The 27,572-nt window shown below is 42.3% G+C and overlaps 1 protein-coding gene across 1 annotated transcript in view; it reads right to left on the bottom strand.

Moving 5' to 3' along the window:
• The window catches only part of SIN3A (SIN3 transcription regulator family member A), a 70,545-nt gene that overhangs the window by 14,063 nt on the left and 28,910 nt on the right, over positions 1-27,572 (bottom strand). Inside the window, exons 7-17 of the mRNA XM_042941369.1 lie at positions 26,729-26,881; positions 26,429-26,587; positions 24,596-24,685; positions 21,603-21,721; positions 20,837-21,047; positions 20,434-20,550; positions 17,432-17,670; positions 15,650-15,833; positions 13,692-14,265; positions 10,976-11,145; positions 7,083-7,256 (exon numbers count right to left, since the gene is read on the bottom strand). Of these exons, the coding sequence (XP_042797303.1) occupies positions 7,083-7,256; positions 10,976-11,145; positions 13,692-14,265; positions 15,650-15,833; positions 17,432-17,670; positions 20,434-20,550; positions 20,837-21,047; positions 21,603-21,721; positions 24,596-24,685; positions 26,429-26,587; positions 26,729-26,881 (2,190 nt within the window). The remainder of the gene's footprint in view (positions 1-7,082; positions 7,257-10,975; positions 11,146-13,691; positions 14,266-15,649; positions 15,834-17,431; positions 17,671-20,433; positions 20,551-20,836; positions 21,048-21,602; positions 21,722-24,595; positions 24,686-26,428; positions 26,588-26,728; positions 26,882-27,572) is intronic.

Raw genomic sequence — 27,572 nt, 5'->3', positions numbered from 1 at the left:
ATAAAAAGACCATCCAAAGTATCACAAACTCTGTGGTGTAAGGAACACAAAACATCAACATATTAATAAGTGATCTGCTGTAATGGTATCAATCATATTTGAGGCTCTTAATATTCTGAGTTCTGCGAACTTTATTTCTGAGAGAGAGAACACATGAGCATGAATCTGGGAAAGGCAGAGAGAGAGAGACAGAATCTGAAGCAGGCTCCACACTGTCAGCATAGAGCCTGCTGCAGGACTCAAACTCACAAACCATGAGATCATGATCTGAGCCAAAGTCATGGACGCTTAACTGACAGAGTCACCCAGGTGCCCCTTAAAAATTCATATTTAAAAGCAATACACTGATAGGGGCAAAAAAAAAGTCATATTTTGCACAAAAGAACTATGAAATGGTGGTGGCACACGGGATCTCCCCGTCAGAATCCCAAGACTCTCAATGCCCTTACCCTAAAGGCTTGCTGCAGACAAGCTCACTGTCCAAATCACAAGGAGAAGAGCAGAGCATATAAGGAAGCTTGAGAATCATTTATTTCAACCTTCTTCATTTTACACAGGGAAAAACCTAAAGTTCAGAGTTCTGACTTCTCAAGGCCACACAGCCAGTAAACAAACAGGACCAGAAGCCAGTTCTGATTCCCAGTGCTCTTCCAAAGCACCTTTAAAAACTCCTATCTGTGGAGCACTCAGGGGGCTCAGTTGGTTAAGTGTCTGACTTTTTTTTTCTTTTTTAAAGTCTATTTTGAGAGAGAGCAAGCGTGTGTGCGCACGCAAGAGAGAGAGAAGAGAGAGCACAGGTGAGCACTCTCTCAAAATAGATTAAAAAAAAAAAAAAATCCCTATCAGGGGCACCTGCGTGGCTCAGTCAGTTAAGCCCCTGACTTCGGCTCAGGTCATGGCCTCATGGGTCGTGAGTTCGAACCCCACGTAGGGCTCTGTGCTAACAGCTCAGAGCCTGGAGCCTGCTTCAGACTCTGTCCCTCTCTCTCTGCCCCTCCCCTGCTCATGCTCTCTCTCTCTCTCTCAAGAATAAATAAACATTAAAAAAATAAAAAAATTAAAAATTCCTATCCACTAGTAAAATTTAGAACATGACAGGAACATAATACATGCAACATAAATATAAAACCACAGTTATCTCTAAAACATTTCAAAAACACTGTCCCTAGGAGTTTGCTCCCCACCAACACCCCAATCTAGGATGACCTAGAGTATCAAGATTTGTTCTACTTCTTAACGAACTCACCCTTTGAAACAATACTAAGACCATCTCCTCTCTACTTGAAACTGAACTTCATTTCACCTCAACAGGGTCCTCCACCTGCCACCTGTCTTCTTAGGCCCTTTACCAGGTGTTTACCGTGGCTCTCTGCACTCTGCAACCACTCCCCAGTTCTTGACTAGCTTCATTATCTGACTGCCCACATCCATAACCCAAACGGTAACTACCTACAGTTGTAAACATACCTCTGGTTTCTCCACTCCTCCTTTCTCAGGGCTACCATACTGATCTGCCTGAAAGCTCAAATCCAGTGGGACACTTAGTCCCTAAAAATGCTTTACCGCTTACCAACCACAAGAAACTTCACACCTTTTACTTAGTATGGCTGAGGATCCTCATTTGGACCCTCGTTCTACACACCTCCTTCACCAATATTCTATACTTCAGTCACTCAACATGTGGTCACTTAATGTGTATCCTCAGGCACCTATAGAAGAGAACACAGTTTCTAGCTTGGAGGAGCCCAATTTAGTAAAGGAAACAGGAATATAAAGAGCTATATTTATGGGGCACCTGGGTGGCTCAGCTGGTTAAGCATCTAACCGGCTCAGGTCACAATCTCATGGTTTGTGGGTTTGAGCCTGGCATCAGGCTCTGTGCTGACAGCTCGAAGCCTGGAGCCTGTTTCAGATTCTGTGTCTCCCTCCCCTCTCCCTCTCCGTGGATCTCTCTCTCTCAAAAATAAACATTAAAAAAATATTAAAAAAAAAAAATAAAAGAGCTATTATTTACATTAAAACTAAGGTAACTACTGGGGCACCTGGGTGGCTCAGTCGGTTAGGCATATGACTTCGGCTCAGGTTATCATCTCATCTCATGGTTTGTGGATTCGAGCCCCTCATTGGGCTCTGTGATTACAGGACGGAGCCTGCTTCAGATCCTCTGTCTCCCCCCTCTCTCTCAAAAGTAACATTAAAAAAAAAAAAAAGAAAGGAAAAAAAAAAAACTAAGGTAACTACCAAGGTACTATTCTAGAGACATGGGCAATACCCCGTGAGAATAAACAATTTCTCCTCAGTGAGCTGAAAAAGATTTCACTTCACTGAAATGGCACTCAGGTGGTCACTGAAGGATATAGGGGAATACCAATCCATTTCAGAAAAACTACAACAGAGAAAACCCTATTTTTAAAAGTACATAAAAAGAGGGGAGGGCTGCCATGTTTGGCTCAGTCAGTTAAATGGCCAACTCTTGATTTTGGCTCAGATCATGATCTCATGGTTCATGAGTTTGAGCCCCGAGTAGGGCTCTGCACTGAGTGTGTGGAGCCTGCTTGGGATTCTCTCTCTCTGCCCCTCCCTCATGTTCTCCCTCTTTCTCTCTCTCCCTCTCAAAATAAATAAATAAAACTTAAATAACTTTAAACCCCTTCCAAAACCAGGGTGAAGGATATGAACAGGCAATACACAGAAAAAGAAATGGGCAATGGCAGAAAACAGGAAAATATGAATTAAAATAATTTTCTGGGGCTCCTGGGTGGCTCAGTTGGTTAAGCATCTGACTCCTGATTTTGGCTCAGGTCGTGATCTCACGGTTTGTGAACTTGAGCCCCTTGTCAGGCTCGGTGCTAACAGCACGGAGCCTGCTTGGATATTCTCTGTCTCCCTCTTTCTCTGTCCCTCCTCTGCTCATGTTCTCTCCCTCCCTCTGTCTCTCTTTCTTTCTCTGCCTCTCAAAAATAACATTAAAAAAAAAAAAAAAAAATATATATATATATATATATATATATATATATATATATATATATATATAAATTTCTAACCATCCAAATGGCCAAAATAAAGTAGTTTGATAATGCCCAGAGTTGACTAAGGATGGGAAAATAAATGCTCTTATGAAACTGTACCCTAGTATATATAGCTTGTTGCTGTGGAGAATAAAATGGTGATATCCATTAAAATTTAACATTTAGGGGTGCCTGGCTTGTTCAGCTGGTAGAGCATGAGACTCTTGATGTCAGGTTCGTGAGTTCAGGCCCCATGTTGGGTGTAGAGCCTACTTAAAATACGTATAATATATGTACATTTTTAATTTTTTTAAATATGCACATCCTTTGACCCAGTAATTTCATTTCTTTGTCCCTACCTTAGACAAAGACTAACACATGCACACTAGGATATAAGCACTAGGATGCAGCACTATTTGAGACAGTAAAAAATGGAAATAGTTTAAATGTTCGCCCTGAAGGGAATATCTTTTAAAACTATGATACATTTTTACTCTTAGGTATGACAAAGCAGTTGTAAAATTGAGCTGGACTTCTATAAACCAAAACAGAGAAATTCTAAGCCAGACTAAGTGAAAAAAGCATGATGCAGAATACGCGGTGTAATATGTATTTCCACATATACACACACATATGCATGTAAAGGCACAGAAGACGGTCTGAACAGGTACACAGAGAGCTACACATGGCTGAGTTTTTGAAAAGCAGTGTACAGAGGCAGCTGGATGGCTCAGTCGGTTAAGTGTCTGACTCTTGAGTTTGGCTCACGTTATGATCTCACAGTCGTGAGACCAAGCCCCGAGTCAGGCTCCATGCTCAGTGTGGAGCCTGCCTGGGATTCTCTCTCTTCCTCTTTGTCCCTCCTCTGCTCACACGTCCAAGTGCGTGCTCTCTCTCTCTCTCTCAAAATAAACTTAAATAAACAAACAAACAAACAAACAAACAAATAAATAAAAGCAGTGTACAATGCACACAGAAACAAAATGGAGAGGAGGCTGGGGGTCAGAGGTGGGCAGGAGATCTGAAGGGCTGCTTGTGCTTAGCTTAATGTTAATACTATCCAATTTTATTTTCCGTGTGAACATTTTAAAGGATCACGGTCATGGCATAATTTTTCTGGTTACGAAGCCTTCGTTCCCACTGTTCCCTCTGCCACTCTGACAACTGTTCTTATCCCGTAGGGTGACTCTACCTATTCCTTCGTAGGCCTTCACCACACAATTTAATCCATTGTTAATTCACTGTGGGTGGGGATGGCAATTCTGTTCACCAGGAAACAACACACACTAAACTCCTACTAAACATTTATAGATTTAAAACGTTGGAAAACAAACAAACCAATCCTGAAAAGCTTAGGAAATTTCTTCTGTACTGCAAACAGTACAGGTGACAGATTAGAAACTAAAGAAATAGCTGAAAGTAGAAGCAGACAACTAGGTGGAAGATTTGGGGTCAGATCCTAAAAGTACATGGAATATATCCATGGGGCGCCCGGGTGGCTCAGTGGGTTGTGTCTGACTCTTGGTTTCGGCTCAGGTCACAATCTGATGCTTCATGAGTTCAAGCCCCATGTAGGGCTCTGTGCTGCCAGTGTGGAGCCTGCTTTGGATTCTCATTCTCTCTCTCTCTCTCTCTCTCTCTCTCTCTCTCTGCCCCTCCCCCACTCACATGGGCTTCCTCTCTCTCGAACTAAATAGATAAACTTCAAAACAATAAATGGCTGGGGGGGGGGGGGCGGTGGTGGCAGGGAGCGCCTGGGTGGCTCAGTCTAAGTGTCCAACTTTGGCTCAGGTCATGATCTCACAGTTCATGAGTTCGAGCCCCTCCTCGGGCTCTGTGCTGACAGCTCAGAGCCTGGAGCCTTCTTTCGATTCTGTGTCTCCCTCTCTCTCTGCCCCTCCCCTGCTTGTTCTCTCTCTCAAAAATAAATAAATAAACTTTAAATAAATAAGTAAAATAAAAGCACATGTAACACATCCAACAAGGATATGTTAGCTCTCTCTGCTCAGCCAACTACAAACCTTATTCTGGGCCACCAAAACCATCCTTCTTATGTAAATACATACAAGTTTTGTTCAGCCATACTATATTCATTACATAGCTGCAATCATAATACACATACTTTTGTCTCCTTTTATTTGCTTCGGTATTTTTATAATTTATAATTAACTTTTAAGGGCTGCAAAATGTGCCACCCAGCATTCACAAAATAGGCTGCCATTATCCATTCCCACAGTGGGTTGGACATCAAGGCTGTTTCCAACTATTTGCTTTCTTAACTAGCAACAACAGTGGATAACGGAAAAATGGGAACCACCTAAATGCCCGACGAGGCAGGCATAATTCTCTGTAAGATGAAATATCAACGTCATGAAAAGATGCTAAAGACCCGAGTGTTGCTAACTGAGCAAAATAAGTTAGATTATTTTGCCCAGTATACTCTCTGTTAAATCCAAGCATAGAGTCTAGAAATGTCATCAGTAATTATTTCTGGGAAGCACTACAGGTGACAACTTTTTTCTTTTCTCTACATTTCCTATCTTTTCTATAATGATCATAGATTACATGTATTAACATATTTATTTATTAAATTTATTTTCTTTTTAGTAATCTCTACCCCCAACATGGGGCTACAACTCACGACCCTGAGATCAAGAGTTGTGTGCTCTGAGGAGCCTGGGTGGCTCAGTTGGTTAAGTTTCCAACTTCGGCTCAGGTCATGATCTTGTGATTCTTGAGTTCAAAGCCCTGAGTCCAGCTCTGTGCAGAAAGCTCAGAGCCTGGAGCCTACTTCAGATTCTGTGTCTTCCTCTCTCTCTGCCCTCCCCTGTTCGCACACTCTCTATAAAAAATAAACAAACATTAAGAGCTACATGGTTTTCAGACTGAGCCAGCCAGGCGCCCCTTTGTATTAACATTTTTATTTTTTATTTATTTTTTTAAAAGTTTATTTATTTATTTTGAGAGAGACAGAGACAGCACGAGCTGGGGACGGGCAGAGAGAAGGGAGAAAGAGAATCCCAACCAGGCTCTGCACCATCAGCACAGAGCCCAATGCAGGGCTCAAACTCACAAAACTGTGAGATCATGACCTGAGACGAAATGAATAGTCAGATGGTTAAACCAACTAAACCACCCAGGCGCCACTGTGTTAACATTTTTAAACAAAATATTATAATATTTACAAAGCATTATACTATGAAAAAATATTCACAAGAGAAAAACGCAGAATACAAAACTGTAAAAATCACACACAACAACTAATGTTTTTGTTTTGTTTTGTTTTTGAGTAGGCTTCACTCCCAGGTTGGAGTCCAATGTGGGGTTTGAACTCATGACCCTGAGATCAAGACCTGAGCTGAAATCAAGAGTTGGATGGGGCGCCGGGGTGGTTCAGTTGATTAAGCGCCCAACTTCGGCTCAGGTCATCATCCCGTGGTTTTTGAGTTTGAGACCCGGATTGGGCTCTGTGCTGACAGCTCAGAGCCTGGAGCCTGTTTGGATTTTGCGTCTCCCTCTCTCTCTCAAAAAATAAATAAACATTAAAAAAAAAAATTAGAGTTGGATGCTTAACTGACTGGGCCACCCAGGCACCCCCAACTAATTTTTTTTTTTTTAATTTTTTTTTTTTCTCAACGTTTTTTATTTATTTTTGGGACAGAGAGAGACAGAGCATGAACGGGGGAGGGGCAGAGAGAGAGGGAGACACAGAATCGGAAACAGGCTCCAGGCTCCGAGCCATCAGCCCAGAGCCTGACGCGGGGCTCGAACTCACGGACCGCGAGATCGTGACCTGGCTGAAGTCGGACGCTTAACCGACTGCGCCACCCAGGCGCCCCATAATTTTTTTTTTTAAAGGTAGGGAAGTAACAGACTATCCAAGGGAGACTTTACCTTCATTTTTTTTTTTTTTTTTTTAAATTCCCTCCAGTGAGCTCATAGGAACTCTAAGGAGTTCTAGGAGTAGAATCACTGGATCAAAGTACCCTGGCATGGCTTTTATTTCTGGTGGAGACAGTTCCAACAATGTCTGCTGTCACCAGCATGGTCCTTGACTCCATGAGTAACTCTCACCTTAAAGCAATTCTCATCTGACATGAGTTGCTCAGCCTTCCGCTGATACGTTGACTCCAGGAGACTCCTGGAGGTCTGTGTGTTCAGCTGGCCTCCTGTGGCCCCATTATTGTTTTCTGCCAGGTAAAGGTCAGTCACCTGTACACAGATCTCGTCACTCACAATGTGCTGCAGCTGAAATCAAGCAAAGGCAAGCTGTCAGTGAACCAAGAAAATATTTCTCCTTGTCATACAGTCAACCTTCCTCTGATGGTTCCAGTCAGCTTAAAAAGACTTCTGGTTGGTAATTTTAGAAAATTAATCACACAGAACCAGTATTTTATATTCTTGGAGAATAACTAAGCCTAAACCTCCAAGAGTAACACTGGGCCATGAAAAAAGCTTTTCTATGTATTTAAAAGCAAAAGCATAGGCAGTTCATGTTAATATGCTGCTTATTTAAAGTTCTAAGGAAATGTAAAAATAAAAAAAAAATTGTTACAGGAAAGAGAAATCTCATGGCTTTCTGTTTTTATGGTGCTTCTTTACGGTTTACAACTTGGTTTCACGCACATTCTCATTTGCTCTATGCAACCAGCCCGGGGAGCAGGCTGAAGAGGGACACCCAGTTACAGTGGAGACAAATGTCCATTTTAGATGAGAAAACTCACTGTGTGCCAAGGTGAGGTCAGGGGCCTTGGTAAACCATGAAAGCTAGACCCCTGTCTATATGTTCCCAGCCCTAGCACAAAGTTGGAAACTCATTAGGTATTTGAGAATTGGTTGCTGAATCAATTACCCAAGGGCACTCAGTTGAAGGAGCACAGTTAGGACTAATATTCAAGCTTCCTGACCCTTATGCTGATATTCTAATACGTTACTTCTGTTTCTACATCTGATAAAAAATACAGTCCTTAAATTGTAAACACTATTAATTAACTCAATTTCAACACAGGTCAATCATGAGTGATTACTGGTAATTATTGTGATTACATTCTTGAACTATCTAATGACTAGAAAGTTGAACCTTTCAGAGTTTCCATTCTCATAGGTCATGATGATCTTTCTATTGTGAAATAAAAATTCCCCTCAAATGAAACTTTACCCATAAAAATGCCAGAGAATGTGAAAAACCTACAAGCAGAGAAAAGCAAGATGTTAACTGCACTATCATTTTGTCTATTTTACTTTAAAATTCTCAAAAACCACTAAGCCATTCTATTTTTAGGAAGATACATCCTTTTTGAAGCACTAGTAACTATGACAACTACTTATTTTTAACATTTAAAAAAGTCTTAAGTGACAAGTATGTGTATTTGTAGATAAATGGACACAGCGCAAGGTCAGAAGGGTGACTGATTTGACAGTGGTTGAAAGGCCAGCAACTGGAGATGGCTGAATTACAATTAGCCCAGACAATGGATTCTAATGTGACCATTAAAATAATGTCTATGATAACCTGATAACAGAGAGAGCAGCTTAAGATATAGTGTTTAAGGGGGCGGGCGGAGGGGGAAAGCAGTGTAATAAAAGTGTATCTAAAGCATGGTGCATACCACGTAGACACTTCCGCTTAAGACCTTCTTACTAAAGTAAACTCACTGACTCCCTATTCACACCCTCTTCTTGGATATTCGGCCCCTCCTAGAGTTTTTGGAAAGGGCAGACCTATAATATCAGGGACAACTGGACAGCTTACACTCCCAAGCTAGGTTGCTCAGATTCTCTCTCCTGCTAATTTGAAATGACACAATGAACATGTTTGGTAGACATTTTACAGAGGAACATCTACATGGAAAGGTCAATGCTAGGGCCAGAGGCACTGGCATAGCAAGCCAAAGCTCCAGGGGAGCTGGAGAAGCCTTGAGTATGTGGCCAAATGTCTATTTGCAGAGAAAAGCATGAGAATGAAGTAGATGTTCAGAAAGAAGGCATGCAGGAGAGAGAAAAAAAAAAAAAAAAGATTCCCAGCCCAATCCCTACATTGGCCATTTTCTGAGTTCTCTACTAGCTATCTGTGAGACCACCTGTTGTGTTAAGACAAATCCCTACTAAACCACAGTAGATCCTTGAACAATGTGAGGGTTAGGGGCACCAACCCTCCATGCAGTGGAAAATCCACATATAACTTCTGACTCCCCCCAAACCTAACTACTAATAGTCTACTAGTGACCAATAAGCCTTACCAATAACCTAAATAGTCAATAAACAAGTATTTTTTGTTAGATGTATTATACACTATACATCTTTACAAAAAAGTAAGTTAGAGAAAAAGTATTATTAAGAAAATCATAAGGAAGAGAAAATGCATTTACAGTATTATGCTGTGTTTATTGAAAACAATCTGCATGGAAGTGGACCAGCGCAGTTCAAATTCAAAGCCCTGTTGTTCAAGCATCAACTGTAGTCTGGAAAAGATAAATGTATGGCCTGACCTTGAAATATATGTTCTGCCTCCAGTCAGGAATAATCTCTGGGAGAACATCAAACAAGATGGGGAGAATGAGAGAAGATATGCCTCCAACTGAGGAGTTAAGATGAGAAGCATGAACATATGTTTTAAAAACACTGGATTTGGGTATCTGGACAAAACCTGTTTCTTAAAAAGATTAGACATTATGTGTTACTGACTCAAAATTGCAACCAGGTGCTTCAAATGTATGGATTAATTATATGTATTGTTTCAAAAACCAAGCTCGGGTTTATAAAAAGTTAATTTTCCTGGATTTCTAAAATTGCTGTGCTGGCAGTGTGGGAGACCTTACTTCCAGCCGTAGCAGCAATACGCAGCAGCAGAAGCACATGACAACTGGAGGCTTTATTTTACATACGTTCAGAAGGTGTTAACAAAGATCAGTCTCTCAAAATTAGGACCAGAGCTGTTGGCACCCATGTAATGATTTCGCTCAGTCACCATACAGACTCCTTATGGGAAGGCCTATTAACATCTTTGACTTTCAGGAAAAAACCTGTATACCTGACAACCTTCCTGAAGATGCCAAGATTCAGTTATGTGAAGCGTTCTTCCTTGACCCTGAGCAGATCCTGCGAAAGGGTGCAGAACCTTTCCAACATGCCCTCCCGACATCAAGGCAAAGGCATGGGTACTTTGCAAAGGATTCCACATTTCACTCCAAGAAAGTACCAAGCAACACAAGCTTTCCACCCCGCCCTCCCCATAGTGGCAGTGAGGACTCCCGAATGTTCTTTGTACAAGTTTTCACTTTAAAGAAAGTAGTGCACCAACAACAGATTCTGAGCCCTTCACAATGCAGACCTTAAGCCAAAAGAGTGGAAACCTGACTACCCAATTGCTATAAAATTATCACTGCTGTGAAGAACAACATATTTACAAAGTTCCAGGGTGCCACAGGAACAAACCACAAAACCAACCACAAATTCAACTCAAATGGAACCTCAGATAGTGAGGTGGGCAGAGTATTATAGAAGATGTTGTATGAAACCCTTCCCACAAAAGGAACTTTAAATCTTAAAAGGAGGAAAGTACACAGAATTAAACCAACACCTACAGAAGAGGAAGAGTTACCCACTGAGAGCCCCCCACTGGGAGCCAAGGTAAGAGCCGGGCCAGTACCAACACTCACTCTATAGGCAGGCAGTGAGAATAGGGCAAAACATCGGGTCTGCTGTAGACTCATTCAACTGTGAGGGCATACTGAGCAAAGCGAAGGAGTCAATTTAGCGGCTGAAGTACTCCCACTCTGTTAACACGAGAGATCCGTAATCACATTAACCTCCCCCTTTCCTCTAGAGAACCAGACATTTGTAAACATCATTACATGCGCAAACTGCCCTTTTAATTCCAACCGAAATCTTGCCTTTCCTCTTTGCCTCATCCATCTTTAGGTAAGGACTTCTTCCCTCACCAAACCTAGCCTCCACCGTGCCCTCACCTGTCTGACAATGCTCTGGATTAGTTTGTCCATGGTGAAGGCAATGTAGGCGTGAATGGTGAACATCTCTCTCAGCGAATCTTCGTACTGTGACGAGTCTATGTTGCCATCTAGCAGGCTCCGCACCATGTCCAGGAAAGCTGGGTAATAATCTTCTACATCAACATCCACTGTGGGAGAGATGGGAGAGGTGAGGCCTTACCCTGCTACGAAAAGACTGGGAGAGAGGGCAAGGCAAATCCCACAGCTGGCCTAAAGAGCATTTGAAAGAACGAACCCTAGGTATTCAGACATACCCACTCAATCTGCTGCAGGCAGAGATGAGATCTGACAGGTGGCTACAATGGCCAGCGCTGGCTATCAGAGGACAGTGACCCTGCAACTTTAACAGGGGCTCTGACACTCTGTCCATGCTAGAAAGACACTAAATTACAGTACGACTGGGCTCTGCCTCAGGAGAGCAGAATATCCCAGGGAAGAAGTTTCTTCAACAGTTGTTGGCTCTCCTTCTGAGAGAGAAACCTACTCTCCCGGCCTGCACAGAGCATTCCTCACACGGGTCACTTGCTCATAAAGCTATTTCAATGAAGCATCAAGTGCAGATGAGAAAAGGCAGACAGCGCCACACTCAAGTCCTGGGAAACCTCTCGGGAACAGAAAAATAGGAGTGCAAATTAAATCCCCTATGAATAATGAAGTAATCTGCATTTGTCAAAGTCCTTTTGTTTAAAAATGGATTCCCAACGTTGTACTTCACAAATTGCATTAAATGATCTGTACTTGCTGCACATGAATCACTTCAACCAGCAGCTGGAATCTTATCAGTTGTCACAGAGACATTTGGCAACTTGCAGAGTACAAAAGGAAGCATGAAAGTACTCTGCCTTTAGCTTGTTTAAGACCCATTTACTGATCTCCAGTGCTAGCAATCAAGACAGTGGCATGAGGGGGCCACTGGGGTATCGGTTATGTTGTTTCCTGACCCAGGTGCTGGTTACACAGGTGTGTTTCACTTTGTAAAAATTCGCTATTCAATTTGGATTTGTAGATTTTCCTGTACATATGTTGCACTTCAACAAAAAGTTCACTAAAATGAAAAAAAATTCACAAGAACTCTTTGTCACTGACATCTGGTTACCCATTTGTAAAGTTTATACAGAGAAAACAGGCGCAGAGCAAAAAACTAAATCCTTCCCCATTTATCTGAAGTGTGATGGCTCACTGAAGACCATGAAAAACAGAACAATTAACTGTTGAAAAGAAGCAACTGGCTAGACTTTCATCACAGAATATCACCTTGTTCAGACCCACAGCACAGGCACAGGCTGTGCTACTGCTGTGCAGGTGCTTTTATGCCAGAATAAAGCTAGGGGCACAGGCAAGACGTGCCCACAAGCTATGATCAGTGTGAGGCTTGGCGTTACCACTCAAGACACAATGTAAGCTTCAAACCAGGTTAAGTCAGTGGTCAAGCCAGGATTAGGCCATTTGCTCTCTCATTTCTACCCAAGCAGATGGAATTCACCACACTGAGGTCCAAAAGCGATCTCTCTCAAGCTAGGATTAATCCAGACAAAGGCTTTTAAAATTAATATCTCTATGAGCTCTTCAACAGAAAGTTAGGGCCACACATGGGCTACTTACATCAGCAACAGCTAAAAAAAATTTAAAATAATTCACTCCATTAAAAAAAAAAAAGTCTTAAAAAAAAAAAAAAAGAGCCTGTGTGGCTCAGTCGGTTAAGCGTCGGACTTCGGCTCAAATCACGATCTCACGGTTCGTGAATTCAAGCCCCACAACAGGCTCTCTGCTGTCAGCACGGAGCCCACTCTGGATCCTCTGTCCCCCTCTCTCCCTGCCTCTCCCCAACTTGTGCACTCTTCTCTCTCTCAAAAATAAACATTAAAAAAAGTCTTAAAGATAATTCATTCCACAAACTGGCTATTTCTTTAAGGGCACAGAAGAAAAGCTCCACGGAAAAGTTTTTGGCTTACAGCTCAAGAACCTAATTACGAACAGGACAGTTATCTAGAAGCAGGCAACAGAGAATTCCGTAAAGCACACGGAGGCTTCCTTAGCCCATGTTTATTTTCCTTTTCCTGTGATCTCTAACTGCACTCCTGTTCTTCATGGTCTGCTGCCTCACACCATCTCTTGACTTCCAATCTCCTTTCCATAAACTATTTCTGTTCATTAGGAATGAGCCATGAACCCTATTGGCTAAAGAGAAGTCTAGCCCAAACATATCTGAGAAAATTCATATCTGGCTCAGGCATGAACAACTAGGAATTTATGTTCCGTCATGCAGCAGAACCGACTGTGATGTTTTAGTCCCACCCTGTCCTTTAAAACATTCTGCAATACCCCTGAGAGCTGCCATTTGGGAAACTGATGGCAACTGACACCCCCTGTCCAGGTGTCCACAGTAGGAACCACTGAGAGCATCCATGATCCAAGCCCTGCAGAGGGTGCTTTGCATATTCTCCCCGATTCTCCCAACAACTCCACAAGGTATTAAGGAGTGCCTCCATTTTACAGGTAAACAGGTAAGGGGAGTTGAAGTAAGGTCACACGACCAGTAAATTGCAGACCTAGGATCTGAACCCTGGTCAGGCTCTGAGGCTGTATGTATAAAAGAAAGCAGTCCCAAATCTAATTTGGCTCTGAGGCCCCCAACCCCTCACACCATCCAGAAACCAACAGTCTAAGCACTCACTAGGTTCTTTGAGGCGCAACTGGATAGCAGGACTGTCACTCTTGTCTCGCTTTATGCCCAACACTTCCCGTTCCCACTCTCTCTCTCGGTTTTCTTCTTCAATTTGTCTTTCAGCTTGGGAACAAATCCGTAGCAGCCGCAAGCAGAGAATCTGGTGCAGTCGCATAAAGATATACCAGTTGTTATTAACATAGAAGAGGTTGTATACTTCATCCATCCCTCTTAACTTCTGAGCTGCTGTGTTACTAAACAGTAGCTTAGACTTAGGGGGACTGCCCCCAACACCATTGTGCTTCTTAGCTGCCCCTGTGGCTTCATCTACATCCATCTCTTCTTCTTCCTCTTCCTCCACATCCGAGAGATCACCTCTCTGAGCAAAGAGCAGATCTGGAATGAAATGATGCATGATTTGCTTGATTTTATACTTGTCCTCCTTTTGAATGCCCGTCTGCCTCTTCACATGGTGGATAATCAAAGCAGCGGCATCTTCCAGGATCTGTTTGTCTTCATAGGCAAGCGAGAGGTGTGGGCCGACAGGTACACCGGCATTTTCTTCTGTAGCCTGCTCCTGCCTCTGACAGGAGAGAGATGCAAAGTATTACCACAACAACAGTCAACAGAGCTGTGCGACTGTGCCAGCAGTACATGCCGTTATCAACCACAGTGTCTATTATTTTCCAACCGGACACTTCCAGAAACAGAAAGATAAGGTGAGAGATGTGGTCTGACACCAAGGTATTGGTATCTTCTAGACTGCGAAGACTTACTGGGACAATGGGACAAAACTGGGACCATCTTTTAAAATTCTGTAGTAGTGTTTATGGATATGGAGGATACAACATGAGGTCTAGGACTGGAGGTCTACAATCTGGGGTGGGAGTGTGGAAGGTGACAGATGTGATAAAACTGGCAAAACAGGGATGCTTTTTTTTTTTTTTTAATTTTTTAAAATGCTTATTTATTTTTAAGAGACAGAGAGAGACAGAATGTGAGTGGGGGAGGGCAGAAAGAGAGGAGACACAGAATCCGAAGCAGGCTCCAGGCTCGGACATGTCAGCACAGAGCCTGACGTGGGGCTTTAGCTCACCAGCTGTGAGATCATGACCCAAACCAAAGTCAGACGCTCAACTGACTGAGCCACCCAGGCACCCAACAGGGGTGCTTATTTAAGAGCTCGTTTTACCACTCTTTCCCCCTTTTCATGTAGTTTAACATGTTCATAATAAAACTTTTTTTTAAATTCAAGATCATACAACTTTTAGGAATTACACTGTATTTATGTTTCTATCCATCCCCCATGACTGTAAGCTCCAAGAAAGCAGGATTAATTTCTTAATCATCTCTGTATCCTGGCTCCCAGTACTATATACACTCCTGGTAAGTATGCTGAGTAAACACGGATTAGAAAGCGTCTGGGGATTAAGGCTCAGTGTTTCACCGGTGGAAAGTTGAGAAGGGTTACATGAATGAAGACAAGGTATCATTTGGAGGGAGAGAGACAGGAAGACAAGTGGAAGAGGGAGGTGGCAGGCACAGACTGAAGTCAGGATGTTAAACTGGGAAACCAGTAAAGCCACTTAGTCATAAAGGTGAGGCTTAGATTTAAAATGACAGAATCAAGGGGCACCTGGGTGGCTCAGTCACTTAAGCGTCTTGGCTCTTGACCTTGGCTCAGGTCATGATCTCAACAGTTGTGAGACTGAGCCCCGCACTGGGCTCCGCTGGACATGGAACCTGCTTAAGATTCTCTCTTCTCCCTCTGCCCCTTCCCGCTCTCACTCATTCTCAAAAATGAACAAATGAATTAATTAATTAAATGGCAAAATCAGGAATAGAGAAGTCTGTGACAGTTACGAAGCAAGAATCAACATGTCTTGGAGGGTCTCACTTTCACGTAACAAATGTAATTTCCAGGAATCAAAGCCATGCTCTCACAGATGTAGAAACCTCCAGCTCACCTCATCATAGATACTCTCAATCTCGTTGAGTAAACTCTTAGACCTCAGGACCTTGGTATCATTCTGTTTAAAGTTGATGCCCTGGTGGTCCAGAGACTTCAAGTAGTACTTCTCATTCTGCTCTCTCCACACCTTGTTAAAGCCTCTCTGAGCTTCCCGCCATTCTTCCTCTTTCATCTTCAACCTGGGGGGGAGGGGGGAGAAACAACCAGACATGGGAATTATAAGGGAGAGACTTAAACTCTGGCTTTGAATCCTGGCTCTGCTCTACTAGATTCTGTTTTCTTACCGGTAAAACAGAGATAACAAGACCTACTCTCTAAGGGTTTAGAGGTGAGAAATATGCCAGACTTACTTTATTTCAAAAGTCAGAAGATACAATAGGTCTGTCATAATTATTGGTAACTTGGGATATTGTTATTCAAATTGTTATATTGTTATTCAAACCAGGCTTGAACTGTTACACGAGAAAATTACTCATCCAGGACTTATTTTGAAGAAGTAATTTGTCCCAAACTCAGAAATCTTACCTAGAATTTATTTCTCAACAGCATTCCATAGAATACCCTTGAAAGGGGGGGTGCTCTTCCCTGGCCAGCTAAAATAAGCTATAGGACTTCTGCAAACATTTGCTATACTAACTAACATAAATGCAGAAGTGCAGAGCAGAGAACTTGCATTTGCACTGGAAGGCTCCTCTGCACATGGTCTGGGAATTTCTGATGGCAACGACTGATCCGAGCACTCCAGTAGAGAGGAGAAGAAAATCAAAACCAGCATTAGAGCTGAAGAATACCCTACATCTCAAAGCCAAAAGTTAAATGCTATGGGCATGGCAAGAAGAGGAATACCTAGGCCGGCTCCTGAGGAGAGGGCTAGGGAGGCACAATAAAATCTGGACATTTGCACACTGTGCAGCAGACAAGAATCCCTTCCCACCGTTTCAGGTGATACTAAGGGAGGACCCGTCTGTTAGCTGGGATTCACACTGTGGTCCAGAGTGCCATGGACTTGAAGGAGCCCAGGCTCAGCCCTAGCCCTGGCCTCCTCCTTGATGCCTGGTCTAGGTGAGTACAATAGCCCTCAACACTTGAGGCTGAAGGCTTTTCAGGAGAAAAAAAGTAAGACATTCTTGGTAAAAGTGGTGAGCTAGTGGGGCGCCTGGGTGGCTCAGGTGGTTGAGCGTCCGACTTCAGTTAGGGACATGATCTCACGGTTTGTGAGTTCGAGCCCCGCGTCAGGCTCTGTGCTGACAGCTCAGAGCCTGGAGCCTGCTCCGGATTTTGTGTCTCCCTCTCTCTCTGCCCCTCCCTAGCTTGCACTCTGTCTCTCCCTCTCTCAAAAGTAAATAAACATTTAAAAAAAAAAAAAAAAAGTGGTGAGCTAGTACGTCTAGTACGTCTTTTTAAATAAAATATAAATTTTACAAAAAGTGATTTTCCTTACTAAAAACAAAGGTGTTAACAAACGGTTAGTACTGAGTGGCAGGAATGTGGGTGGTTGTTTTCTTTGTCCTTTTCTGTATTTTAAAATATTCCCTTAAACACACAGAGCATTCCACTATGGGAAAGTCCACTATGGACTTTCAAGGTCTGTTCTCTACTGCTGGTCACACAGAAGTTCCACTATCCCAAGCTGCACCTGACTTCCAACAACCAGGGTTGGGGAGATATGGAGGTCTCACGGGATAATACCCAGGTCGAAAATGAGGGCCTTATTTAATGGGGCACTAAATCTGTCATCAAGCACACTAAAGCACAAAGGGCACATTCAGTCAGTTACCTTTTAAGGACAATTGGGACAGCGATGGAGGGGTTCTTCCTCAGACCGTCAATGATGTCAGCTGCTTTATCAGCATATATCCTCTGGAGTGCTTTTCGATGAATAACTTCCGACGTGCCCCCAAGGGTGTTGTCCAAGCGAAATTTGGCTTGTTCCTCAGCAGACAAGCGAGAGAGCTTCTTCTGAATTGCTTCCAGAACCCGGATCGTTGCCAGATTGGTCTCTAAAACTACATCAAGCTAAAGCAAAAGACAAAGTGTGCTCAGGACCCAAACCAGAACAGAATAGCGGTCAGGAGTGTGAAGTAATGAGTCAAGTTCCTTGGATGTGAATCCTAAGCTCTGCTGTAACAGCCACACAAAAGTCTATTTCCTTACCAATAAAATAGGGATAACACCACCTACTCTCATAAGGTGGTTTTCTAGATTAAACAATACAATCCACATAAAGGATTTAGTGCAAGGTCTGGCACATAACATGCAACAAATGATAGATAAGTGGTAGTTGTTACTTCTAACACCATCAATGCACTTTCCTTAGGACTACTGACCCCAGACCAGAGGAATCACACAGGGGGGCAACCTTACCGACACTTCCATCCCTCTGAACTTACCTGGATTGCTAAGATCGGTTACAAATGATAAAACAAAACAAAACAAACAAAATACAACAATCCCCAGAAGACCATTCAAGATGATAAATCAGTCTTAGGTGTAAGGTTTTTCAGGGTAACTTGAAATATTTAAATGTTTAATAGCTTTGCTCTACATCCAGTAAGAGCAGTGACTATCATTCCTTAAGGACTTCGATGTTGGGGCACCTGGGTGGCTCAGTCAGTTGAGCATCTGACTTTGGCTCAGGTCATGATCTCGTGGTTGTGACTTTGAGCCCCGCACTGGGCTCTGTGCTAACTGCTCAGAGCCTGGAGCCTGCTTCGGATTCTGTCTCCCTCTCTCTCTCCCCTCCCTCACTTGTGCTCTGTCTCTCTCTTTCTCTCAAAGATAAGTCAACATTAAAAAAGGGGGAGGGGAAGGGTGGCGCGTGGGTGGCTCAGTTGGGTGAAGCTTCCAGCTTTGGCTCAGGTCTCATGGTTTGTGTGTTTGCGCCCTGCATCGGGCCCTAGGCTGACAGCTCGGAGCCTGAAGCTTTCTTCGAATTCTGTGTCTCCCTCTCTCTCTGCCCTGCCCCACTTGTGCTCTGTCTCTGTCTCTCAAAAATAAATGTTACACAAAAAAAATTTTTTTAAAAAGGACTTCAATGTTGTATCTGTAGGTAACCATCTAAATTCTAACGGAATTCCTGGAACTTACTTTGTGGCAAGGGCCTAGCCAGACCTGGTTAAGGATAGGACTGGCAACCTTTGAGCTAACTTTTTTCCTAGGCTTAACACAAGATTCTCTAAATGAGAAATAGAAAATGAAGTAAACGAGCAATCTTAGGGCCCTATGACCAAATGTCTATAGAAGTACTCCCTAAATTTTCTAGTTTAGGGACTGTGGTAGTAATTTTGTACAAAATTTCTGGTCCCTCTTCTGATTATGGACAAATGATGAACTGAACCTCCCGGCTCCCTTGTGAAAAGACAGGGCCATCTAACTAGTTCTGGCAAATGAGTATGGGCAGGTAAACTGAAGCAGTGTTTGCTACTTCCGAGCAAGACCCTCCTGAGCCCTTTTCCCTCTAGTGATTGGCAATATTCAAGATGGTAGCACTTGGTCAGCCTAGTTCCCTGAAGTAATTCTGATGAGCAGGATCCCCTACTAAACATTAATGCAATGTAGCATGATCAAGAAATAAATCTGTTTTTTCAAGCCACTGAACTTTGGGGGTTGTCTACACTACAGGATCACTAACGTATCCTGAGGTATAAAGGAATGCTCCATCAAACTAGCCCCCAATCCTTCATCATCATGCCTATAATCAGAAATGGGAAATGAGGATGTTGCCTTTTTCAGGCATACCATTTGAGAATAGGAACACCCTGTCAGAAGAAGATGCCAATCTCTGCTTTCTAACTCATCATGTACCCTTACTCAACACAGGTAACAAAGAAATGCTTTCTTCAGCCTGATAAAACTTTCCATGGCATCTGTCATGATTTCGCTTTATGCAAAAGGTTGAAACTCCTCATGAACACTGGGGCCAGTCACCTGCCAGAGGCCAAGCAAAATGTGGCTTTTCATTCAAAATATGCCAGAAACAGCTAAATCAAGCATGAAGAGGGATGGCCGGCAGAGTGAAATCATATGGATTTTAAAAAAGAGCAAGCTATCTTCTATCTATATAAATAAGCAGGGACAGTCACTTTTTAAGTAATAAATGCATTAAATAGGATACACATCATTTTACCTCTTTAAACACAATGAACAGTCCCTTTTCTATTGATGAGATCAGCGAACTAGCCATTTTTACACTCAGTACTCCTACTTGCTGGTACAGAGGCTCTATCAGCTCACTTACTCACTCGGGCTCTTCCCTTCCCAACTACTTTAAAATGAAGCCCTAATTTGCTTTCTTTCCTAAGGAGCCAAATCAATCAGATATAGATAGGAGAGAAGAATTCCAGTTCTCACAGGAGAGCTGCTTTGCTAATAACCGTATCAAGATACCTGCTAAGAATAACAATACACACTTCAAAATAAATAATTCAACCTCTTTACGACAACCCAGACAGCCTTAAACGATACTGTTTTAGATACCCTGTAAAACGCAGTAACTTTTAAAAGGCCGTTAAAAATTCAAGGGATTATTACACAGCCATCAATGGATAACTTTACTCAAAAGGGTAAAGTGGCCTAGATAGCTCACATTCGCCATAAAACATTACTAATATATTTGACGAACTTGTAAAGCATGGTAAATACGACAATAAGCATTTACTACTGAAGAATACAAGCCTCTGGCTCTTCCGTCTTAAAAGCCAAGCCTCACAGACATTTAAGATAGCTTAGCATTCAGCACCTCCCATTTCCCCAACCTCCAAATGATAAAGGAACTTGTACCTCAAAGCGTTCATCTTCACAACGATAGATATGTTCTTCATACTGGGTTTTCTTGGAACTAACAAAGGTGGAGTCCTCAGACCAGGAAGGGAAGGAAACCCACGTATCATTTAAAACCTTGGAGTAAAGGAAGAGAAATTGAAGGCAAGCCTAAAAGTTTTCTGGTGATTAAGCATTCTCAACAAAAAGACACAACTCTAGGGGATGGAAGAAACCATTGCCAATTTTCACCTCTAGTAAGTTTGCAAAAGATGGAAAATATGGATATAAGTATAAAACAATTTCTTCTGAAAAAAGAGAAGGATCTTGATTTCCTCATTTATATAAATTCTTGATCCCTGGTACCACTCCCTCTGGAGGAAGCTGAGTCTTCAGGACTGATCCTTGCCAGAGAAAGCCTTACCTCTTTACAGAGAGGAGTCCGTCCTGTACACTTGGGCTGCTGGTAACTCTTTGGTAGGGCCCGGTAGCTGGAGCCCAACCGTTTACAAGAGGCATAATCTATCTCCATGGCAATGCCCTCTGTGGCTCGTTCCTTTGGAAAGGTTTCCAGATGTACAGACTCCTTATAGCCCAGAAAGTTTTTAAACCAATTAAACAGTTCAGGGAATTTCCTGAAGAATCAAAACCAAAAACTGGTGAGCAATTAGAAGCATGATGTAGTTACCCTGAGGTATGGCTATTTGGTGTTGGGTCAGAACTCTGCTACTAGGGACAAATTCCAATGACAATTATTATTTCCTGCCTAAGAAGCACTGCTTCTGAGCATCTGGCTTCCCCTTTTCTTATCGAGTATTCCAAGACTAGTTAGGGTGCTGATGGAGGAGCTGCACTGAAATTAAGCAATAACCAGCTGTTCTTCTAATCAAGAAGACCACTTTAATGTTCAGATAATTCTTAGGTTGTCAAATACAGTCAAGATTCTAGAACCCTGGAAGAGACTGGTCTCTACAAACATCCAACATTGGTCAGGGGATCAAGAGACCCCCTAGTCTTAGCCGATGCCCTATTTTTCCATCTCTAGAGTTAAACTAGAAGAACTCCCAGAGGATTCTTGTGACTCTGACATTATATGAGTCAACAGACCCATCGCGATCAAATTATTTTTGCCTATCATATACCCTCACCTCCATACCACACATCAGGGCTAAGCCCCTCTCTCCACTTACCCCAGGAAAGGAGAGACTAACTGGACAAGCTCAGCCCGAGAGATCACCTCCTGGTTAAAGATAACAAGACAGCGCAGGAAATTTTCATAGGCCTCAGCACTCCGCAGAGCCTTTCGGACCTTATGGAGACACCAGAAGAGAAACAGTTAAATGGGGAATCAGGAGATCCTGGATTGCTTTTAGAAGATTGGGGAAATTTGGGGGTGTCTGGGTGACTCGGCTGAGCATCTGACACTTGATCTCGATTCAGGTCATGATACCAGGGTCATGGGATCGAGCCCTGAGTCAGGCTCTGTGCTGACAGCTCAGAGCCAGCTTGAGATTCTCTCTCTCCCTCTCTCTCTGTTCCCTTCCCCTGTTCACACACTCTTTCTCTCTCAAAAAAAAAAAAAATAAATAAATAATATTTTTAAAAAAAGGAAACTTGGTAAAATATTTATGTATGAAATAATATAATATCTGGGATTCGTCTCAAAATAACCCAGGGTAGGTTAGAGTACATATGAAACAAGTACACTGGCCAGGAGGTGGAAACTGCTGAAGCTGGATGATGGGTACATCTTACTCCTCTCCTTAATTTCACACGTTTAAAATTTTCTATAATAAAAAATTTTTAATCAAGATCCTAGAGTATATAGTACATTTATCTACTTATATGCTTGATTCTCCAACCATATCAGAGTTACCCAAGTTTTTGCTGCTGCTCCTAACAGATGTTTATGGCGAGAATCTTTGTCAGTACTGTTTTTAAACTCTGGTAATCTCGAATAATGATTTTCTAAATAAGACACGTCTGTCCTCTGAGCTGATCCTTTCCCTTCCTCCACCTACTATGCTGAACACTTCAACATCCGAAAACCTAAAAACATTCAATGGTATACACACAGTAAAACCAGCCTGACTAGATGAGCAATTTGGAGTTTCAATTCCAAAAGTGAATATTTAGCACTGTGGTACTTCAGTGAGGACTGCAAACAGATCCTCACCAAACCAAGTAGTTTAGCAACAACCTCTTCTTCAGGCTCCTGTATATTTTTATAACGATTTGTCAGTAGACATTATATGGCATATGCATTTTCAAAGCCAAAGATGAAAGAGAACCGTATTTCTTGTACTATACACCAGATTCACTTACTTTTAACTTTTTATTAGCCTTTAAACATGCACAAAAGTAGACAGAATGTCTAATGAACCCCCTGTACTTACCTAGCCTCAATGATCAATATAAAGTAAATTCTATTTCATCAATAACCATTTCCCCCACCAATGAATTTTAAAGCATATTTTAGGGGTGCCTGGGTGGCTGAGTCGCTTAAGCATCCAACTTCGGCTCAGGTCATGATCTCACAGTTCATGAGTTCGAGCCCCATCAGGCTCTATGCTGAAAGCTCAGAGCCTGAAGCCCAATTCGGATTCTGTGTCTCCCTCTCTCTCTCTCTGCCCCTTCCCAGCTTGCGTGCACACTTTCTCTCTCAAAAATGAACAAACATAAAAAAAAAAAAAAAAAAATTAAAGCAAATTTCAGACACTTCATCTGTACAGCTGACCCTTGAACATGGGTTTGAGCTGCACCGGTCCATTTATATGCAGATTTTGATAATACAGTACTGTAAATGTATGTTCCCTTTCTTATGATTTTAATAGTAATTTCTCCACCTTATTATTAGCATATCATACATACAGCATAAAAAATATGTATTAACCCATGGTTTACATTATTGGTAAGGCTTTTCTGGTCAAAAGGAAATTTTGGGGGGAGTCACAAGTTATACTCAGATTTTCAATCCACAGTGTTTAAGGGTCAACTGTATATCAGTATATATCTCTAAGAAATAAGTGCTCCAAAAATTTTTTTTAAAAACACAAAAAACAAAAACTGACATCACTCATTAAAAAATTAACTTATTCACACCCTACCCTCCACTCTTTCATTGTCATGTAATGGTTGTGACCTGGACTTCCAAATTTCCCTTAGAAGTACCAAGTGCCCAGGCAGCCCTCAGAAATTGCTCAAGTCAGAGCCAGGGACTTGGCTGTCAGACAGGACAGCTCACACAGGCACAGCAGGCTAGAGAGATCAGGAGGCACCAATCATGGGGATGCTAAAACACCTGCCCTTTTGCAAAAACCCAAAGGTGCAAGACAGGGTAAATCTGTACCAGACCAATCCAGGCTGGCTCCTGCCAGTGAGAAGTCTGACAGTTGCCAATTACCTTGATAAAAACAGCCCGCTAATCATCAAGTTGACTCCAAGGAGGAAGTCAGACACAGGAGGAAGTCAAACTAATACACCACACAACACGGTTGACACCAGTAAGCTCAAGCCTGGCAGCTTATCAGGATCACCTGGGGAACTTTGACAACAAATCAGAATTCCCACAAACCCTATATTCGATACTGCAAATAAGTACCACAAGCAATGAGAAGATTGTAAGTCTTCTTAAGTCCTCGACAACTGGTACAGACCTGGAAGTCTACAACAGGGAGCTCCAAACATCTTCCAAGAGTAACATCATGCATTTTTCTTTCTTTCTTTTCTTTCTTTCTTTCTTTTTTTTAATGCTTATTTATTTTTGAGAGAGAGCGAGTGCGCCCACTAGCAGGGGAGGAGCAGAAAATCTGAAGCGGGCTCTGTGCTGACAGCAGACAGCCTGATGTGAGGCTCGAACTCAGGAACTGCGAGACCATGACCTGAGCTGAAGTTGGGGACTCAGCCACACAGGTGTCCCATGAGTAACCTCATGTATTTTTCAAAAGCATCTTCCACCATGGAAAGTGCTGTAAACTACTTTACAAAAGTAACACAGACAATCCTACTATTTCTCAGCTGTGCTAATGGTTCCAGTAGTCTGAAAGGACCTACAACTTAGAAACTATGTTAATAAGCAGAAAGTCTTCATCAGCTTGATGCAACTCAAAACAAAATCCTCTTGAGGACAGGGTAATTTGCTTGTGGCATTAATAACCAATATTAAATCTAATTCAACAATTACCTTATCAAAAAATAACGACTCGGTTCCTACACCGTGTTTACTGGCATCTGCCATAGAAGAATCCTTTAGGCTGAGCAGTTTAGGTTTCTTCTGCAAAAAAGAAAAAATACAAACACGTAAGATTCAGAGTTCTCAGAGTCTGATTTTCATCTGTGTTCAATGGGTCCATCACTGACCACTGCTGATGAATAATTTGCAACAAATGAGAGAATTCAAATCACTCACTCACTTTATACCCCCAAAAGATTTCCACCCATCTTCTCTATCTCGGTTTGCCTGTCAGGTTTTTTTTCCCCCCCAGAGATTCACAGATATTCTCTCTACAAATGGTCTCAGCATTACTGTGATAACAGAATATCCTTACTTTTTCCATTAGCCAAAAGTAACTTTATTTGGAATCCAGTGCCACTACCTCATCTCCCTAGCTGTGGAGGCAAAGAGAGCACAATGCCAGACCTAGATAGAAATCAATCTTTAACCTTTAATTATAGTTCAATTTAAAGATCCCTGAAAAAAAGCACAGTTTATTTCCCTAAGAGAAGGAATGACTATCTTGTCAGCAATATCCACTCAGACCAATTTAACATTGCTTCTTCAAAGGGAATGAACAAGCCATGACATAACTGTCAGCAAGAATTCACTTTTCAAAAGCCATCTCTCAACTACCTGTGAAGAAATGTACAAACTTTGGGAGAAAGTATGCACACTTACCCTGATCACCTCAGAGTATACCCTCTCAAGAGCCAAAGCTGCTTACAATGCCTAAGGAGAAAACAGGTAGGGAATTCTAATCCCTCTTTCTAGTGTTTCCACCTGAGGGTAATCAAGTGTGGGAGGAGACCAACGCAAGAGTGGGGCTTAACTGCTAACCTGATTCTGGTTACCCATATAACCAACACTCTTTCCTCAAGTGAATATAAACTATTACTACATTCAACTTGCCTTCAAAAGGAAAAGCCATTACAAGCACTAAAAAACAGTCCTTCTAAAGTGTGAGCAACACCTAATGTTGCTAGTCCTTGTAGTCATCTGCTTGTTCACCAGTCACTTTCTACTGTTAAAAATTACACTAGCTTTTTATTCTTTAGATCCTGCAGACACGGCCATCTCTTCCACATTACATACTGCTTTAGAAATCACTGAAGCAACATCCAGTACATACACCTAACTCTCTCCCCAGCACAGCTGCACTACATCCGAGAGGAAGGGAGCAGGCTTAGCTCTCTGCAGGCAGACCATCAGCATTTACTGTAACAAGAAGCATTGTATGACAGGTCACTAACAGAAGTTTAAGATCTCCCTCTGCTATAGCCCAAAGGTCCTGCCTTAGAGATTAGGATGATACAGATAAGATCTGGCAACCCAACAAAGAATCCTGGGCAGGCTGGGTGTCTCAACCAAAGAGATCTCACAATGTATAGACACTTTACTCACAGGAGGACTTAGAGATCACTGACTTAGTTGTGAAACAATTATCAAGCTTAATAACCATCCTTCTCAGCACAAGGCAGGCTGAAGATCAAATCAGAAGAAGGGAAAAATCAGTGTAAGTCTCAAACTTCTGGCAGCAAACAAAAAGAGACATGACAGCGAATAGCAAAGAAAAGAGAAAATACTAAAAACCCAAAAAGTAAACTGTGCAATTAGTGATACTCTAACATTCTTTTGCAAAGCCAGATAAGAAGCTTTGCATCAAGTTTCTGTGACATATACCAACTCACTGAGTTTCCGGGATCCAACTTTCAACACGCTTAGGATAAGATCAACCCTCGAATAGTTGTCCATGAAAACTTCTCCCAGAAGTCAAAATGCACAGGTGCCACCCTTTCTCACCTTCACCGGAGGGGTGGCTCCCGTTCCAGAGTGCCTTCGGATCTGGCAGCCATTCTGGTTGGGCCTCTGTGGCTTGTTGTTCAGCTGGGGCTTCTTCACAGTGCCTCCATGGTCATTTCTCACAGAATCAACCTTCTCAGCTGTGGTTTTGCTTAAAAGCTAATTAAGACAGATGAGAGAGATTAATTCTCTTACCAAAGCAAGTATATCATTTAGAGGAAGTCCCCTCCTATTTCCAGCTTCCTAACTTATTTAAGATGATAATTCTAAATAGTACAGTTCTTTCTAAATAAAACTTACCACAGAGCTGTTGGCATCTGGTAGGAACTGTCCAAACTCTGACAACAGATCTTCCTGATTTTTAAAAAGACGAGCCACCTGGGCATACACCTCCTGCTCGGTCAATGCTGGAGTGTAGTTTCCTCCAGCTTCCTTGGCATTTCGCTGCTCTTTCTGACAGGAAATTGCAAATAGGAAGATACCATATTAGAGGGCCACTGTTTCGAATGACTCCCCTTTGCACACTTCCTGGGATGTCTGAGAGGAGCTCTGTATGTTATCTACTTGGGCTGTAGTTAAGAAAAAAGTCTATGTTCTTAGCACTGTTTTAACTGCAAGCTTTTAAGTTGAGAAATGAGTAGAAGGTGGTGACTGACAATTTTTTAAAACTACACCAGGGGGCGGGGGACCTGGGTAGCTCAGTCAGTTAAGTGTGTGACTCTTGATTTCAGCTCAGGTCATGATCTCATGGTTCATGGGTTTGAGCCCTGCATGGAGCTCTGTGCTGACAGTGGGGAGGCTGCTTGGGATTCTCTCTCCACCCCCCCCCCCCGCCCTCTGCCGATTTCCCCTCCATCTATCTCAAAACAAATAAAAAAAAAACTTAAAAAAAAAAACAAAAACAAAATCTAGGACAGGGCACCTGGCTGGCTAGATCAGAAGAGCATGCAACTCTTGATCTCAGGGTCATGAGTTTGATCCCCATGCTGAGTGTAGAGATTACTTAAATACATAAATAAACTTAAAAAAACAAAAAAACTAGGACAGTATATGTGAATGCTCAGGGGACCACTACCAACCAATAAAACACAAAACCTTAGAGAAATGTCTCCTACTGCAGATGAACTACACTACGTAAACCACC

This window comes from Panthera leo, chromosome B3 (assembly GCF_018350215.1).
Source record: "Panthera leo isolate Ple1 chromosome B3, P.leo_Ple1_pat1.1, whole genome shotgun sequence".
Lineage (NCBI taxonomy): Eukaryota > Metazoa > Chordata > Mammalia > Carnivora > Felidae > Panthera > Panthera leo.
This window is presented reverse-complemented; position numbering and strand designations above follow the sequence as displayed.